The sequence below is a fragment of the Muntiacus reevesi genome, chromosome 14, assembly GCF_963930625.1.
Source record: "Muntiacus reevesi chromosome 14, mMunRee1.1, whole genome shotgun sequence".
NCBI lineage: Eukaryota > Metazoa > Chordata > Mammalia > Artiodactyla > Cervidae > Muntiacus > Muntiacus reevesi.
The window spans coordinates 50,148,496-50,163,532 of NC_089262.1; the positions used below are offsets into that span (position 1 = coordinate 50,148,496).

A 15,037-nucleotide genomic window follows, 5' to 3' on the forward strand; every position below is an offset into this window, starting at 1 on the left:
ACTGTCATAGACAAAAATATATCCTATCTGCCAACTGTAGCAGAGAATCTTCAAGCAGTAAGACAGCACTGGGGACCCCCTCATATGCCCAAGTGTTCTGAGTTCCAGAACGTTCTACACAGTCTTAAAAGAACGTATTACATGTTCTGGGCTAATGTCCACATTTTTTGGATATCTTTTTTCTCATGACTAAAAGGTAACACGTGTTCTGTGGAAATTTTGGGAAAGTAAAAATCTACACATAAAAATAAATAATGATTACCCACAATCTATTCTAACCATAGTTAAGATTTTTACATCATTCTTGTTATTATCATCATCAACTTTCCTTGCATTATCTCAAGGAACTTTTAGGACATTTCTGTGCGGCAGCTACAATTATTCCTCTCATTCTGCAGATGAGAAAATGAAACTTTAGAAAGTCAAAGTAGCATCCTCCGCATTCTATGCAGGTGTGTTTGTGTAAAGATTATTAATACATTCGAAAAAATAATGAACAGCATGTATTTTCTCTATATAAGTATTTTTCCATACTATTAAAAAGTTTTTTACAACACTTAAGAGTAAGTTAAGTGAAAAAAAAAGCCTAAGATAAATTCTATATGCATCATAGATGTTCTAACTTCTCTACAATAAACATATATTACTTTCCATTTATATAAAATGCTTAAAAAGAAAGGACTTGTGAATAATTCTCAGAACTTTGTAATATTTCCAAGCAGGAATTAAAATAATTTACTTCTCCATTTCCTTATGTTTGTTTATTTAGGGTGCTGTCACTTTTGTCAATATGTATTTTACAGCACCACTCTGCACCTTTAATTCCCACAGGACTTTTACTAGTTGGAGGAAAGATAAACTTATAAATGTCAGGACTAGGCAGGCAGGCACACAGGAAGGCTCATAATTCTCTGAAAGTTACATTCCCTCAAGGTCATTTAGATCTAGCATATGGAATTTCTAACTTCTAATTTAATATTATGTCTAATGAGGTTCACATAATTTTGAGATTATTTTGATCATAAATATATTTATTTTATATAAATGCATGTTGTGTATGTGTTAGTTGCTCAGTTGTGTCCAACTCTTTGCAACCTGTTCACTGTAATCTGCCAGGCTCCTCTGTCCACGGAATTCTCCAGGCAAGAATATTGCGGTGGGTTACCATTTCCTCCTCATATAAATGCATAAAATAATTTAAAGATGGTATAAAGATACACATGCTAGTTTAATTGTCTGAGCCTCTTGGCTACCAAATATACTTTGTTTTCAATCAAGTTCCTGACAAAAGTTCACAGAAGATATAAAGAGTGATGGTATGCCAGGCGTGTGCTAGTCGTGTCTGACTCTGCGATCCCATAGACTGTAGCCTGCCGGGCTCCACTATCCATGGGAATTCCCTGGCAAGAATACTGGAGTGGGTTGCCATTTCCTACTCCAGGGGATCTTGCCTACTCGGGGATGGAACCCGTGTCTCTTGCATCTTCTGCACTGGCAGGTGGACTCTTTACCACTGCGCCACCTGGATGCCTTAGAGGTCAGGCAATTTATATTCCTATGTTTTGTAAACTTTGCTCTTTCGTTAGTATCCTCATTCATAATGAAGTCAAGCGACTCCCAGTTTAGTTTCATATCTGCTTTTAAAGAAAATTAACTACTCACAAGTTGTAATGATGTCAAATATTTTTTCCACCACAAATACTTCTGGTAATCTGGTCCCAGTGCACACAGTCCATAGTAGGAATACATGACTACGTGTACAGCTGTGTTTACAAGGGCATGGAAGGTTCCCAAACCACCTGGAAAAAAAATAACCATAAAATAGGGGCACTGTTCCTTAAGATGAGATATATTTTGGTCTAAACTTTTAGTATATTTCTTTAATTTTAGCGGGAAGAAAAATAAACATGAAATATCATTATTATTAAACATCTATAAAATTAGAGGGATCTGGATACTACATCCATTTTGTAAAATGCAAAATAAAATCTTGGAAAATAAATGAACACAACTTTATTTATTCTATCTTAACATTAAGATTTTCCTGTGATTTGAACTTACCTTAACAAACTAAGTGGAATTACCTTTTAAATATAATATATTGCTAAATAATAGTAATCAAATTCATTTTTACTAAGAATTTACATACATAAAGCACACAAAGGACACTAACCTTAAGTGTACAACTTGATGATTTTTTACATATGTTACCACCACCAAATTCAAGATAGAAGACATTTCTGATGCCACATAAAGTTCCCATGTGCCCCTTCTAATGAATATACTCCTTCCAATGTAACTTTTATTCTGACTTCCATCATCAACTGTTAGTTTTGCCTGTTATAAAACTTCACATAAATAGAATTATACAGGATGTATTCTTTGTGGCTACCTTCGTTTAATCAACACACTTTTAAGATTCATCCACATAGATTGGCTTTTTATTTCTGTGTAGTATTACCTGATATGAATTCATCACAATGTATTTATCTACCCTCCAATCAAAAGATGTTTGAGTTGTTTCCAATTTGAGGTATTATGAATTAAGCCACTAAGAATCTATATATATATATTTCTTACATATTATTGTGTAAAATCAAGTTAACTTTTTTTCACTCTTAATAGTTTTCAATAAATACTTTTAGTGCCACAAAATTTTAGCAGTAGAACCACTGGCTTTCATAAGTAAGCTATGTTAAGTTTGCTTGAATCAATCATTGTTTTTCCAAAATAAACATTTATTAATTGTTAGGCCATTTTGATGCTGTTTCCATTTGACTATTATCAATTGTGCCTTCCTATCTTGGTTTCCTCTTCTAATCCCACCACATCTCCCACTGATCACCTTCAGTTTAGGATAGAAGAAAAGGACCCTGGAGTAAATATAACCCTAGATTCTTTCAATTGTCTTTAACTAAATCAGTGAAATGAAGTGAAAGTGGCTCGGTCATGTCTGACTCTTCACGACCCCATTGGACTATACCCCATTGGAATTCTCTAGTCCAGAATACTGGAGTGGGTAGCCTTTCCCTTCTCTAGGTGATCTTCCCAACCTAGTGATCAAACCCAGGTCTCTCACATTGCAGGCAGATTCTTTACCAGCTGACCCACCAGGGAAGCCCTAACTGAATCAGTAGTACAGTGGAAAGGGAAAACAAAGTGATTAGCAGATGGTGGGAGAAAAAACCAAAACTCTTCCCCAGTGTCTTTTTCCTAAGATGAACCACTTAGAAGAATCTTCATTCTTTATATAGAGCCTGAATCAGCTTAGTAATGTTGACTTGGAATTTAAATTTTTCTAAAAATATTCTATTTACTCTAATATTCTTTAATTTCAGAAATAAAATCTCACAAATTTGCCTAATTACATTAGAGAAATGACTAAATTCATGAATACTGTGATTTATAGAAAGTTTAAAGCAAAACTGAAATTTATTACTTTGACTACAATCTTCTAAGGGCAGATGTCATAAAAGCTGCTTCATAGCAGAAATACTTTTTAAAAAATCATCCATAATTGCAATAATGCTAGATACTTCTAAATGTTACCATTGCCAAAGTACTCCTTAAAATAACCTGCTTTAAATAATAGTTAAAACTACTTAAAAGTAATTAAGTAGTTTTAAAATAAATATTTGAAAAATTTCATATTTAAATATGAAAAATCTTTTTCATGCTATACTATATTTCATAAACTTTCCTCTCCTGGATAGAATAAATCAAATTTCAGCTAATCCTTTCATTATCACAAATTTCAAGTAAGAAGAAACTGACCTAATGAAACTTATTAACAAACTCCCAGCTTCTATTATTTACATTTGGATTAGTCTTTTTCCCAAAAGAAATATAAATAAATAAATTAGTGTGGTGTAAAAACACCTTTTCTAGGGTAATTTAAAAATAGAATAGTTTATGAGTTAAGCTACTTAAATGGGGACAAGCCAGCTACCTCTCAAATCCACTGTCTCACAATTACAGATACACAGGAAATCTATTTCATGCTTGATAATGAATCAGACGGAGCCTTTCTCACTAAGACACCTCTTCCATTTTTTGGTAGAAGAATTCTATTTTCCATTCAGAAACTTTCACCATTTGAATGTCCTAAAATGAGGCTCCTATGGACAGGAATTTAACATGGCAGTAAGTAGCTAAGAGTGTTTATAGTTAGGGTTACTGATTAAAATAAGCTATCAAATCAAATTAGCTTGCTTATTTTCTCTAGTAGTGATTGTTTTCTGATGAGTTACTTTAATGTTTGTTCACAGAACAATCACATTTTAATTAGTAATACTTCTCATATCTCCTTTGGAAGACTTTTCTTATAAAGTACTTTGTAAGCTTGCTTTCTTCTTTACAATAGTTCTGCAAAGAATGAATTATAATTAGTACATCACATTTTACTTCTTTGGTTTGGAAAAAATATAAAGGAACCACCTGGGTAATTATCACAGTTCTCCATATCTCTGAAAGGGAGTATACACATAATTAATATAAAAACCTGCCACAGAAATATTTTTCATCACATTCAAAAGAAGAGCTGGATTGCTGTTATCCTGGGGAGGAGTACAATAGGCAAACAGGAAATTAAATACTAGATAGAGATCAGTTGTGCTCTGGTTTTTGAAAGGACAGATAAAACTGGACAGTTTTATTCTAGGAATGAAAGCCAACACCACACCACATTTCTGGAAACACCCTTGCTCTTGTTGCTGCATTTGTCACTGAACAGATATCAGGTATGCTGTTCAAGTGTTTGCTAGTCCACTATAGAATCAACAGATATTCAAACAAGAAAATTTAGAAAATGCAGAGATGGATAAAGAAGGAAAGGGAGACCCCTTGTGTCAATATCTCTTAATCACTGTATTTGGGGGTACTGCTTTCCTATTTATTTTTAATTTATATTTATTCTTCAGTGTTGGAATAGAATCATCTGGTCTTTTGGAAGATATCTGAATAAATAAGTTCTAAGAGTGTGAAAACACCTTGTCTAGCATATTTTAAAAATAGAATAGTAAGAATAGTTATCTATTTCTGATAAATTTAGGAGCCAAGCTGCTTAACAGGAGTTGAAGCTACATGTCTCTCAAAATCATTTGCATTTCACAGTTATAAACACAAGACATCACAACCATTTGATTACTGGATGTTTAGGTATTTTCTAATTTCCGCCAAAAGAAATAGTGTCGAGAAATATCACTGTAAAAAGAACTGAGAGGCGCAATATACGTGCAAGAGAAAACAAAAGCGTGGAAAGCAAAGTAAAACAATGGAGATTAAATAATATAACTACCATCGATTTGTGAAATGGACACAGATGAGACCATCTTGTTATGATGTGAGTTAAAATTTTAAATTCACATATATACATTATAAGAAAAACAACTACATTTCCTTAAAAAAAAATCTTCAACAGATAAATGCCAATTTTTGGCAAGGAGCTACTTTACATACTGGAAAATCTGATACCCTTGGGCCAAAGTAAGGCCAGCTCTTCCAGCTCCCCTAGGTTCTGGCATCCTATTCTAGCCACTGGCTTATCTATGTCCCTTCATGCTCTGAGACATGCAGACTTCCACCCCCTGCCCCCGTCCCCATGTCTAGAGAGTCTAAAACTCAAACAAGAGTTCCTCAATTATAGTTTCTCTTTCCTTTAGTCTTACAAAGTCAGAATGCCCAAAAGAGGTGAGCTGTTCACAGAAATGTTAAACATTTGCCTAGAATGGGCTGCAAGCCTACAGGAAGTCTTTTTTTTTTCCTTTCTGTGAAAATGTTTAATTTGGAGAAATAATCGATAGCGATGGGGAAAACAGATTATTCAAAGGATCTTTAGAGTTGCTTCCTAAATTGAAGAAACTAGAACAAATAAATCCCCCAGACAACTTTTGCTAATAAAACTATATCGTTGAGGATCTCACTTATTTAAAACTTTATGATAGGTAAAATTACTTACCTTCCTGTTCTCTCATATTCTAGATGTTCAGAAGCCTAAAATCAAAACCAACTAAAGAATCTGTTTGCCACGCTTTTGAGTTAAACTATTTTTGACGTTAAAAAACAATCAAAGCATTCTTTAATATGGTAGGATGTTTAGGGAAGGTGGGACAATTGTAATCTGACACATCTTTAAAGAGTTCTTGGTGTATCAGCTTTTGGAACTTTGAAAGCAAAGAAGACATGGAACTTGAGGTAAGCATTCTAACTTCCTGGAAACATATAAGCAATAGTTATCTAATTATATTCCTATAAAATTAAGGATTTTACCATTTTATCATTTATTACTTATTTTAAAATATTTATAGAATTGTATAGGAAAAGAATAAAATCCAAGCAAAACAACTAAAGGATGAGTAGAAGACTATACCAAAGGTCATACATACTAAAGAGTATTGGGGATTGGGGGAAGATCTAGTTAGGAGTCTTGTGTTTATGTTTCAGATAATTAATGAAAGTCAGAAGTTTGATCACAGTGATTCTTTGATGTTTTAGGATTCTTTTTAAGTCACACTTAAAGATAAGAGTTTATGCTTAGAGCATACAGAAATGTAACCAATTATAGCACATAATCCCAACTCTCCCTTGGCTACCTGCAGCAAATTTGACTCCAAACCACCAGGTCCATGGCATGATGGTATGATGGAAGACATGCAGGAAAGTCACTTGACTATTTTTCTTACGCAGAATAAAAAAGATCTGAAATAATTTAAAGAAAATCAAGTTCATATAAAATCATGCAATAATTTTCTAATGTTACAAAAATATCGGCCAAGTGCAAACTATTACTATTCCACTTTGTAATGTGCTTTGAAAGAGTTGCCTTATAGAATCTAAAGAAGCAGTTGATTCTCCAAGAGGCAGCTCAAAAGATAATTAGCATGAGAGAACTTAGGTATGATGCCTAGTCACAGAAGAATCAATAAAAAGGTGAAAAGACACTGAATGCCATGTTTAAAAATCAAAAATATAAAGTGAAGGATATGACCAAAAATTATTGAAAAAATGTTACTTGTTCAAAAATAAAAAATAAAAAACACCATGTGGACTTTGAAATATATAGAAAAGCAGACTTTGAAGTCCTAGGACTGAAATTCTACACTGCTCCCTAACATATTCTACCAATTTAGATAAAGGATCAAGCAAATTGAAAAAAGACTTGCAGCAAATCAGAAGATAGCAAATTATCATTAAAGAAAGATGAAAAGGGAGATAATTGAAGAATTAATTAGGGAAGTAAGGTGAAAACGAAAGCAAAGCAGCTTAGGAAAAGTGAGAAGGGTGTCAAAGCCCTCATCCAGATTGAACGTATCCAGTCAGAAACTCTATCATTTCTATAATAAACAAAGAGGTAGAATAAGAAAGCTGGGGGTAGGGGGGTTGGATTTTTTTTTCTCAAAAAAAATATTCAAAAGCAGAATTAAATGTTCAAAAATATTCAAAACGCAGAAAACCAGAGCTAAGTTAGACTTCTAAGTACAGGACTAAACAGAGTGGCAGAAACAAAAGCATCCCTAAGAGTATTTGAGAAATGTGGTTCAGGGAAGGACACAGAGAAGCAACAGTTTCCCATGGAAGCTGAAACTGAGAACATGCAAAGCAGGAACAGTGAGGTCAAAACACATTTCCTTTTGTACATAGAGGAAGGCAACCCAGGGCAACAGAAAAAGCCATAAACGAGCAATCTGGGGTCCTAGTCCCAGTCAGCAGCGGTATTTCTCTGGGTAAGTCTTATAACTGTCTGGCTTCTATTTCTTTTCAGATTAAGCGCTCTGGGCTAGATCAATGATTCTCAACCCTGTCTGCATCTTACAATGTCCAAGAAGGTTTGTCTTTTGTTTTTAAATAACCATGCCTGGTCTCTAACTCCAGACCATCTCCACACCAGACCTCTAGAGGTGGGGCCCAGGTTTTTGTTTTCTAAGGCAGTTAGGTCTACAGGGCCATAGGGTTGAGAACCAGTGGATGACAGCAGGGGTTCTTAAAGTGTGGACCCTGGACCAACAGCAATAACTTCACTTGGGAACTTGATAGAAGTGCAAATTCTTAAGCTCCATCTAAGACCCACTGAATCAGAAATTCTGAGGGTGGGGTTGAAGCATGTGTGTTTTCAATGAGTTCTCCAGGTGATTCTGTGCATGGGTACATGCTCAGTCGTGTCCGACTCTTTGCGACCCCGTGGACTATAGCCCAGCAGTCTTCTCCGTCTGTGGAATTTACCAGGCAAGAATACTGGAGTGGGTTGCCATTCCCTCCTCCAGAGGATTTTCCCCACCCAGGAATCAAAACCCACATCTCTGATCTCCTGCATTGGCAGGTGGATTCTTTACCACTAGGACTGCCTGGGAAGCCCAGCCAGGTGATTCTAATGCATGCTAAAATTTGAGAACCCCTGGATTCTATGCTTACCAAGTTCTCCTTTCTATCAATAATTCAGGGCTTCCCTGGTGACTCAGACGGCAAAGAATCTGCCTGCAATGGGGGAGACAGGGTTTGATTCCTGGGTGGGGAAGATCCCCTGGAGAAGGGAATGGTAACCCACTCCAGTATTCCTGCCTGGAGAATTCCATGGACAGAGGAGCCTGCTGAACTACAGTCCATGGGGTCACAAAGAGTCGGACACAACTGAGCGACTAACACACACATCAATAATTCTAACATTACATGTAGCCAGCTGAGAAGGTAAAGCATGTTTAGATTTGCTACTAGAAACGCAGTGGAATATATTCTGAAGAAAACACATTTGGCAGTCTTAGGCCAGAGTGGATTCCAGATAAATAAGGTCCACATGCCACAAAGATACAATAATAGCCAGTTTTCTGTTGTTTCTGGAAACAAAGGTACAAGGTTTTCTCCTCTCATTATGGATCCTAATCCATGGCACTTGCTTTTCACAGGAGCCAGTCAGAGTTCATCCTCAGGAAGGGAGAAGACCCAATAAGACAGACTTCAGAAAGGCGGCTGGAAATAGTTTTGATATTACTGATATCCCAGAGATAACAACATTCTAGTGTGACTTTATGAATTTTGAAGCATTTGTCCTCTTAAAGGATTATGGATGACACACTGCTTTGATATAAAGAATCAGAGGTAACATATTCTCTGTTCTTTGCTTCCTGAACTTACTTCACAAAACAACCGTCATCCATCTAGATAAAGATGCTCAGTTTTATAGTATATGTGACAGTTACATTTTTATCTTAACCAGATGATAGATACACAAAAAATCTTTTGGCATTTGCAAAAGACTGAAAAATAAGTTTATGCTATCTATTCTCTAAAATAACTGATAATAAAAAATAATAGATAATAGGAGTCTGCCTGAGGAAGAGAGATAACCAAAGTTATCAGACAACTGAACCCTCACAGTTTATCACTTTCATTGAAACATCAAACATTTACCAAATGTGGTGATGATATACTCACAGTATCTAATAGCTCAATAAATTTGGAGAAGTAATAAAGCCAGCAGGTGCGTACCATCTGCAGAAACACACATAGATAGGAATTTATTATTTTTTTTACATGGGAAAAAACTTTATGTTTTCTAATTTTGGCAAAGTTTACATTTCATAAAATTTACCATCTTAACCATTTTAAAGTGTATAGTTTGGTGGCATTAAGTACCTTCACATTCTTGTACAACTATCCATAAAGCTCTTCCTCTCACAGGACTGACTCTCTACCCATTAAACAGTAAGTCCACACCTGGGAATCCAGCCACCGACAACTACCATTTTACTTCCTGTTTCTAAAATTGACTATTCTGTGTAACTCATAAAACAGAATCATACAATATTTCTTTGTCCCTTTGTGCCTAGATTATTTCACTTAGCATAATGTCCTCAAGGTTCAACCACATTGTATCAGGTGTCAGAATTTCCTTCCTGTTAAGGCTGAAAAATATTCCATTGTATGTATATACCACTGTTTATCCATTCATCTGTTGATGGACATGTGTGTTGACTTCCGTCTTTTGGCTAATGTGAAGAATGCTGTGAACACTGGTGTATAAATATCTTTTTTTTTAATTGGTGTATAATTGCTTTACAATGTGTTAGTTTCTGCCATACAATGCAGTCAGTCAGCTATATGTGTACATGTATATCTTTTCTCTCTTGGACCTCCCTCTCACCACACCCTCATCCCAACCATCTAGGTCTTCACAGAGTACCGAGCTGGGCTCCCTGCCCTATACAACAACTTCCCACTAGTTATCTATTTCACATGTGTATATGTGTCATTTGAATCCTCGCTTTCAATTCTTCTAGGTATACACCCAGAAGTAGAATTGTTGAAACATATGGTAATTCCATTTTTGAGGAAACAGATACAAATTTACTTTTAAATCCAAGAAATTCAAAAAGAAAAGCACCAATTTGCATTTTACAGAAAACCCGACACCTGAATTTGATTTTTTTCTAGTAATTTTTAGCTTTTTTCACTCAACACATATGTGATAATTGAGCCATTTACTCCTTCTGATTTCACAGTCAGTATTTAAAAATGGAGTCTACAAAGTTTTAACACTGACTTCGAGTTATAAGTTTTTTCTGAAAAGAAACTTACCCTCAGTGCTGTAGGCGACTGTGAATAGTCAACAATATCACATCGAAACGAATAACCTGTACCCCAGCCAGACATTATAAACTGTAAGAGAGCACAGGCATATTACAGAAAAAAGTACTTGCTCAAGAGCTACAACAAAGGTAGTTTTGACCATGTCTCTTCATTGCATTTTCAGCTAACTCGGCAGCCAGTGCAGAGGGAAAAGTGGACTAGAACAATTACAAACCAGGAGCTCACTTCATATGAAAGCATCAAGAGTTTTAAAAGTTGTAAAGTCACATTTATATAAACTGTGTGCTAATTAAAATGACTATTTCTTGGAATGATTATTCTAATAAACTGGAGAACAAAATACCAGGAATGCTTTGTTTAAACAGCAAGTATTTGACCTTATTTATATACATCTCTATGTGCCTGTGCATATGTTTGTGTATTCTCAAAGCGGTGACTGAGTCTGAAATCAGCCTTTTCTGATGATTTCAAATCTCTGCAGTTAGTCAACAAATAAATGAGCAAACCAACCTTCTCAGTGTACTCATCCAATGTCTATAACAACTAGATTTTTCTTGTTTCAGTTAGTGGATGTAATAGGAAGTGATAGTTCATGGCTTTTAAATTAAGATAGACCAAACACAACACTCACACATTAGTTTAGATTTGAATTCACATAACAAGTAAGAGACAAAAATATTAACAAGAGAATACAATCTGGCAAGCCTTAATTCCAACACACCCACGAAGTGACTTTAGGCCAGTGGTGAGAAGAAAAGGCCTATTGTTAAGTCTGGACTATAACTCAAAGATTACATTGATATGCTTTCAGTCTAGTGGTAGGAAGGTCTCCTTTTAAAACAGTATCTGAAAATGAAAAGCTAAGGGCTCTAATTTTAAATTAATATCTATATTAAGTGGTTGGCTTAAGTTAGGGCTCTAACAATATGACCAGTTTCTTCTCTGGCATCCTGTTCTCACAAAAGCCAGCATCTTCCCTAAGAAAGATGACTTCCTTCCCAGCATAAGGATTATACCATTTTCTATTCCATTACATTTTAAGTCTGTACTTTTAAATACTATTAAAGCTGAAATGACAACTTTACAGTAAGTTAACTTCTATAGGCAAAAGTTTAGGAGGCAAAATCAGAATGACATTTTAATGGTGAAAAGAAATGAAGGAGAAAGAAAAACCATTTAGACCATAGTATTTAAAAACACTATCCTTTTCTGATAACTAGCTCCTAGCTTGACTTGCAATATAATCACACTATCAACTTGGCAAATTATGAAATCTTAAAAATTAAGATTCAGAAAAGCATAAAAACAGATTTCATGGATGAAAAAATATCTTACAAAGACATGTCAATAAATTTTTTCAAATGAACAAAGCAATGAAGTACTGAAATAGTTAAATCTGTTTTACAAAGTCCTGATCTGTCAGTGAGAGTCTTCATACTCTCTCGCACTCACTTCTGACTGACTCAGGTAACATGCTAACTCCATTCATTTAGATGGGGTTGACTGATTCGCTACTCCAAACAAGCACTGCGATGAATAGGAGAAGCTCTGTGATGTGACCATCTGTGGGGCCTCTGCTGGTCTCTCTTTATTATTCAACTTTTGCCAAGTAATTAGCACATTCAAGCCATCACTATAAAGTGAGGCATGTGGGTTCCTTTAGTCTGATGTACTTCCTTTCACCTTGTTCATATTTGCCCTAACATCCTTCGTGGAGGATGTAGACTAAATGCAATTGTGCTCCACCCAATAAACGTGGATGTGTCCTGGAGCTGACAAACTGCTCAGCTGTCAAAAACCTTTGATTAAACAGAAAGCAGAACTCTCCTGATATTAACTTTAAGAACATTCCAAAAGTCTGCAGAGCTTTTGACATATATGTCTATATTTTAGGCTTTCACAAGGGAAGAGTAACCATTTATATTTGGTAGGTAATAAATCTCCAAACTGGCATATAAGTTACTCAGGTATTACTGGTTAACAGGGGATAGAAACTCTCAGATTCAGACATTCTCAGACCTTTTATGTTGTAATTTCTAAAGCTGAAACCAAAACTTACTGGTTATAATTGGATTCCTTCCAGAGAAATATATTTGGAGACACCACATTCAATGACACAATTAGAAACCAGAGCATAAAAGGATCTGAGAGACAAGGTAAATCCTGACTCTATATAATGAGAACTGAGGCCCACAGAAATTAAATGATTAGTTAAAAATCAGGTAGCTAGTTAGTAGTATAACAGGGACTAACTAGTCCCTGGTCTCCTGGCTTCCAGGTCTGTTCTTAGTACTTCTGGGTCTGTCCTATAGTAGGTTATATTCTATCTCTAATAACTTGCCAAAAGCATGTATTTTTCTGCCACCCCCTCCACCCACATCTCTATTCCATTACTCCCTCCCTTTCAGTTGCTGATGCTCCAGAAAGAACAGTAAGATGACCTGTGAGTTAATTTTGGAAATAAAGTAGAAGGCAGCAAAGTAAGTTTGGACTTCAGAAAGGCCTGTGAGAAATGACGCCAGAGCAGATTTAAGGTGAGCTAGTCAGGTGAATCCATAGCAACAATCAGGCTGGAGAAAGGCATGTGCAGAGGCCATGATGTCTGGAGAGGATGGAGAGGCAAGCTAGGTCCTCCTGGGTCCTGGGAATGAGGAAGCACAGGCTGTGCTGCAGAGAAAGTGGATTAGGAGTAGAAGACGAGGAAGCCAGACAGCACTGAAAGAGAAGCAAGGAATCCCAGAAAAGCAGAGAAGGGAGCGTGGCTGAGATTTGCAATTAGCAGAAGGGAGAAAGAGAGAATTCATGAGTCTGCTTTTGGTCCTGGAAATTCCTCACCTCTCTTATTGACAAGGAAGGGACAGCTTGCCTCACCTACTGCCTTGTAGGAGTCTAAGTTCTCTGTCCCCCCCCCAAAATCCAGCTAAACCAAACCAGTCTATCACCTAACAGGTCATCAGGGTGTGTATACATTCTGAACCCCAAATTCCCTACCATGATGATGACAACTCATTAGAATCAGAATGAGCTCTGCTGTCAGATAGACCTGGACTCAAATATCAGCCCTCCACTTACCAGCTACACTATCTTTGTTGTTGTTGTTGTTTAGTCACTAAGTTGTGTCCGACTCTCTTGTGATCCCCTGGCCTGTAGCCTGTCAGGCTCCTCTATCTATGGAGTTTTCTAGGCAATACACTATCTTGACTGTATCTAATTTCTCCAACGATGAGTTTCCTTAAAGTTGAACATTTATGGATTCAATCATCTTTTATGGCTAACTGCATGTGAGTCCCTGGACTTAATGTTAATTTTTTTCACTATCTGCGAGGTAGCCTATACCAAGATCCTTTAAGAAGTTCAATATCTGGTCTATAGAAAACAATATTTTTGGGGAGGGTGAAAATACCTGCTCTAGTGAGCTAAGTTTCTGAAATTTCTTAAATCTTGGAGAGTTACCCTTAAAGTCATATCAAGAAACATCATGACAGACAAACAGAAAGACTCAGGTAAAATTCTCCCATTAGGAATACTGAAGATACTTGCCTCATAAAACATATACACAGAAAAGAGTACTAGGAAAAAATTGTACATTATCATCGTTTTCTTGAGTTCAAAAGGCTTTCGATTCTCCATGAGCTTTGGTCCCAGGGACGTGACAAAATAGACATAGAATCCTAGGATGATGGTTTGTGGCAGAGGTGAGGACATGAGGAGCCAGTCTTCAACTCTAGGATCTAAGAGAAAAACAAGATGTAAGCGCACAGACATTTAGCTACGTGGTAACTGACAGTAACCAGCATTTTAATGAGCACCTAGATCCTAATGCTGTCAGGGAACTTTTTGGTCAGTGATGACTACTATCTTCAGGATGTGTCAAGGGAAATCACGAGGGATTGGGACGGAGCTATAAACAGTGAGGCTCGAGGGGCAAAGGGAGGTAGTGGTCACCAGAGCTCAGGAGAGAGGCACATGGAGAAGCCCTTCTGCTAAGGAGCCATGTCCTGCAGTGGAGGGATTCAGCAATCCTGCAAATAAGGGGCCAGGGAAATCAATACCCTAACCTCACCCTCCTCCCTATCCATTAGCTGAACCCAACCAGAAGCCACAGGGCAGGAGAGCAAGTCCATGGAAAAATCGTATCATCCATCTATAACCACTAGTAACATAGTAGAGTTTCTCCACCCAGACATTCTTTCATATATATAAATATGTTTGAGCTTACTGTTTGTTAACTTTCTCCATTCCCCAAGAAAATGGGAAAAGTTTTCCGTGTACTGTATTATTCAATTGAAAGGGACTTTAGCATCATTTAAGTATCTGAACTGTGGGTTCTAGGTGTCCAGAATGTGGGCTAACCCATCTGATATTTAAAACAGAAAAACAGAAAAGTTTTAGCCTCACAATCATGTAAAGAAGAAATTCACATGATTACTGCTAGTTCCAGGCTATGAGAATTAGATTA

The 15,037-nt window shown here is 36.4% G+C and overlaps 1 protein-coding gene across 2 annotated transcripts in view; it reads right to left on the reverse strand.

Annotated features, from left to right (window-relative positions):
• The window catches only part of ELOVL7 (ELOVL fatty acid elongase 7), a 75,123-nt gene that overhangs the window by 3,424 nt on the left and 56,662 nt on the right, over positions 1-15,037 (reverse strand). For both annotated transcript variants that reach the window (XM_065905390.1, XM_065905391.1), the window contains exons 3-7: positions 14,119-14,309; positions 10,567-10,647; positions 9,424-9,480; positions 6,591-6,696; positions 1,663-1,799 (exon numbers count right to left, since the gene is read on the reverse strand). In XM_065905390.1, coding sequence (XP_065761462.1) covers positions 1,663-1,799; positions 6,591-6,696; positions 9,424-9,480; positions 10,567-10,647; positions 14,119-14,309 — 572 coding nt within the window. The remainder of the gene's footprint in view (positions 1-1,662; positions 1,800-6,590; positions 6,697-9,423; positions 9,481-10,566; positions 10,648-14,118; positions 14,310-15,037) is intronic.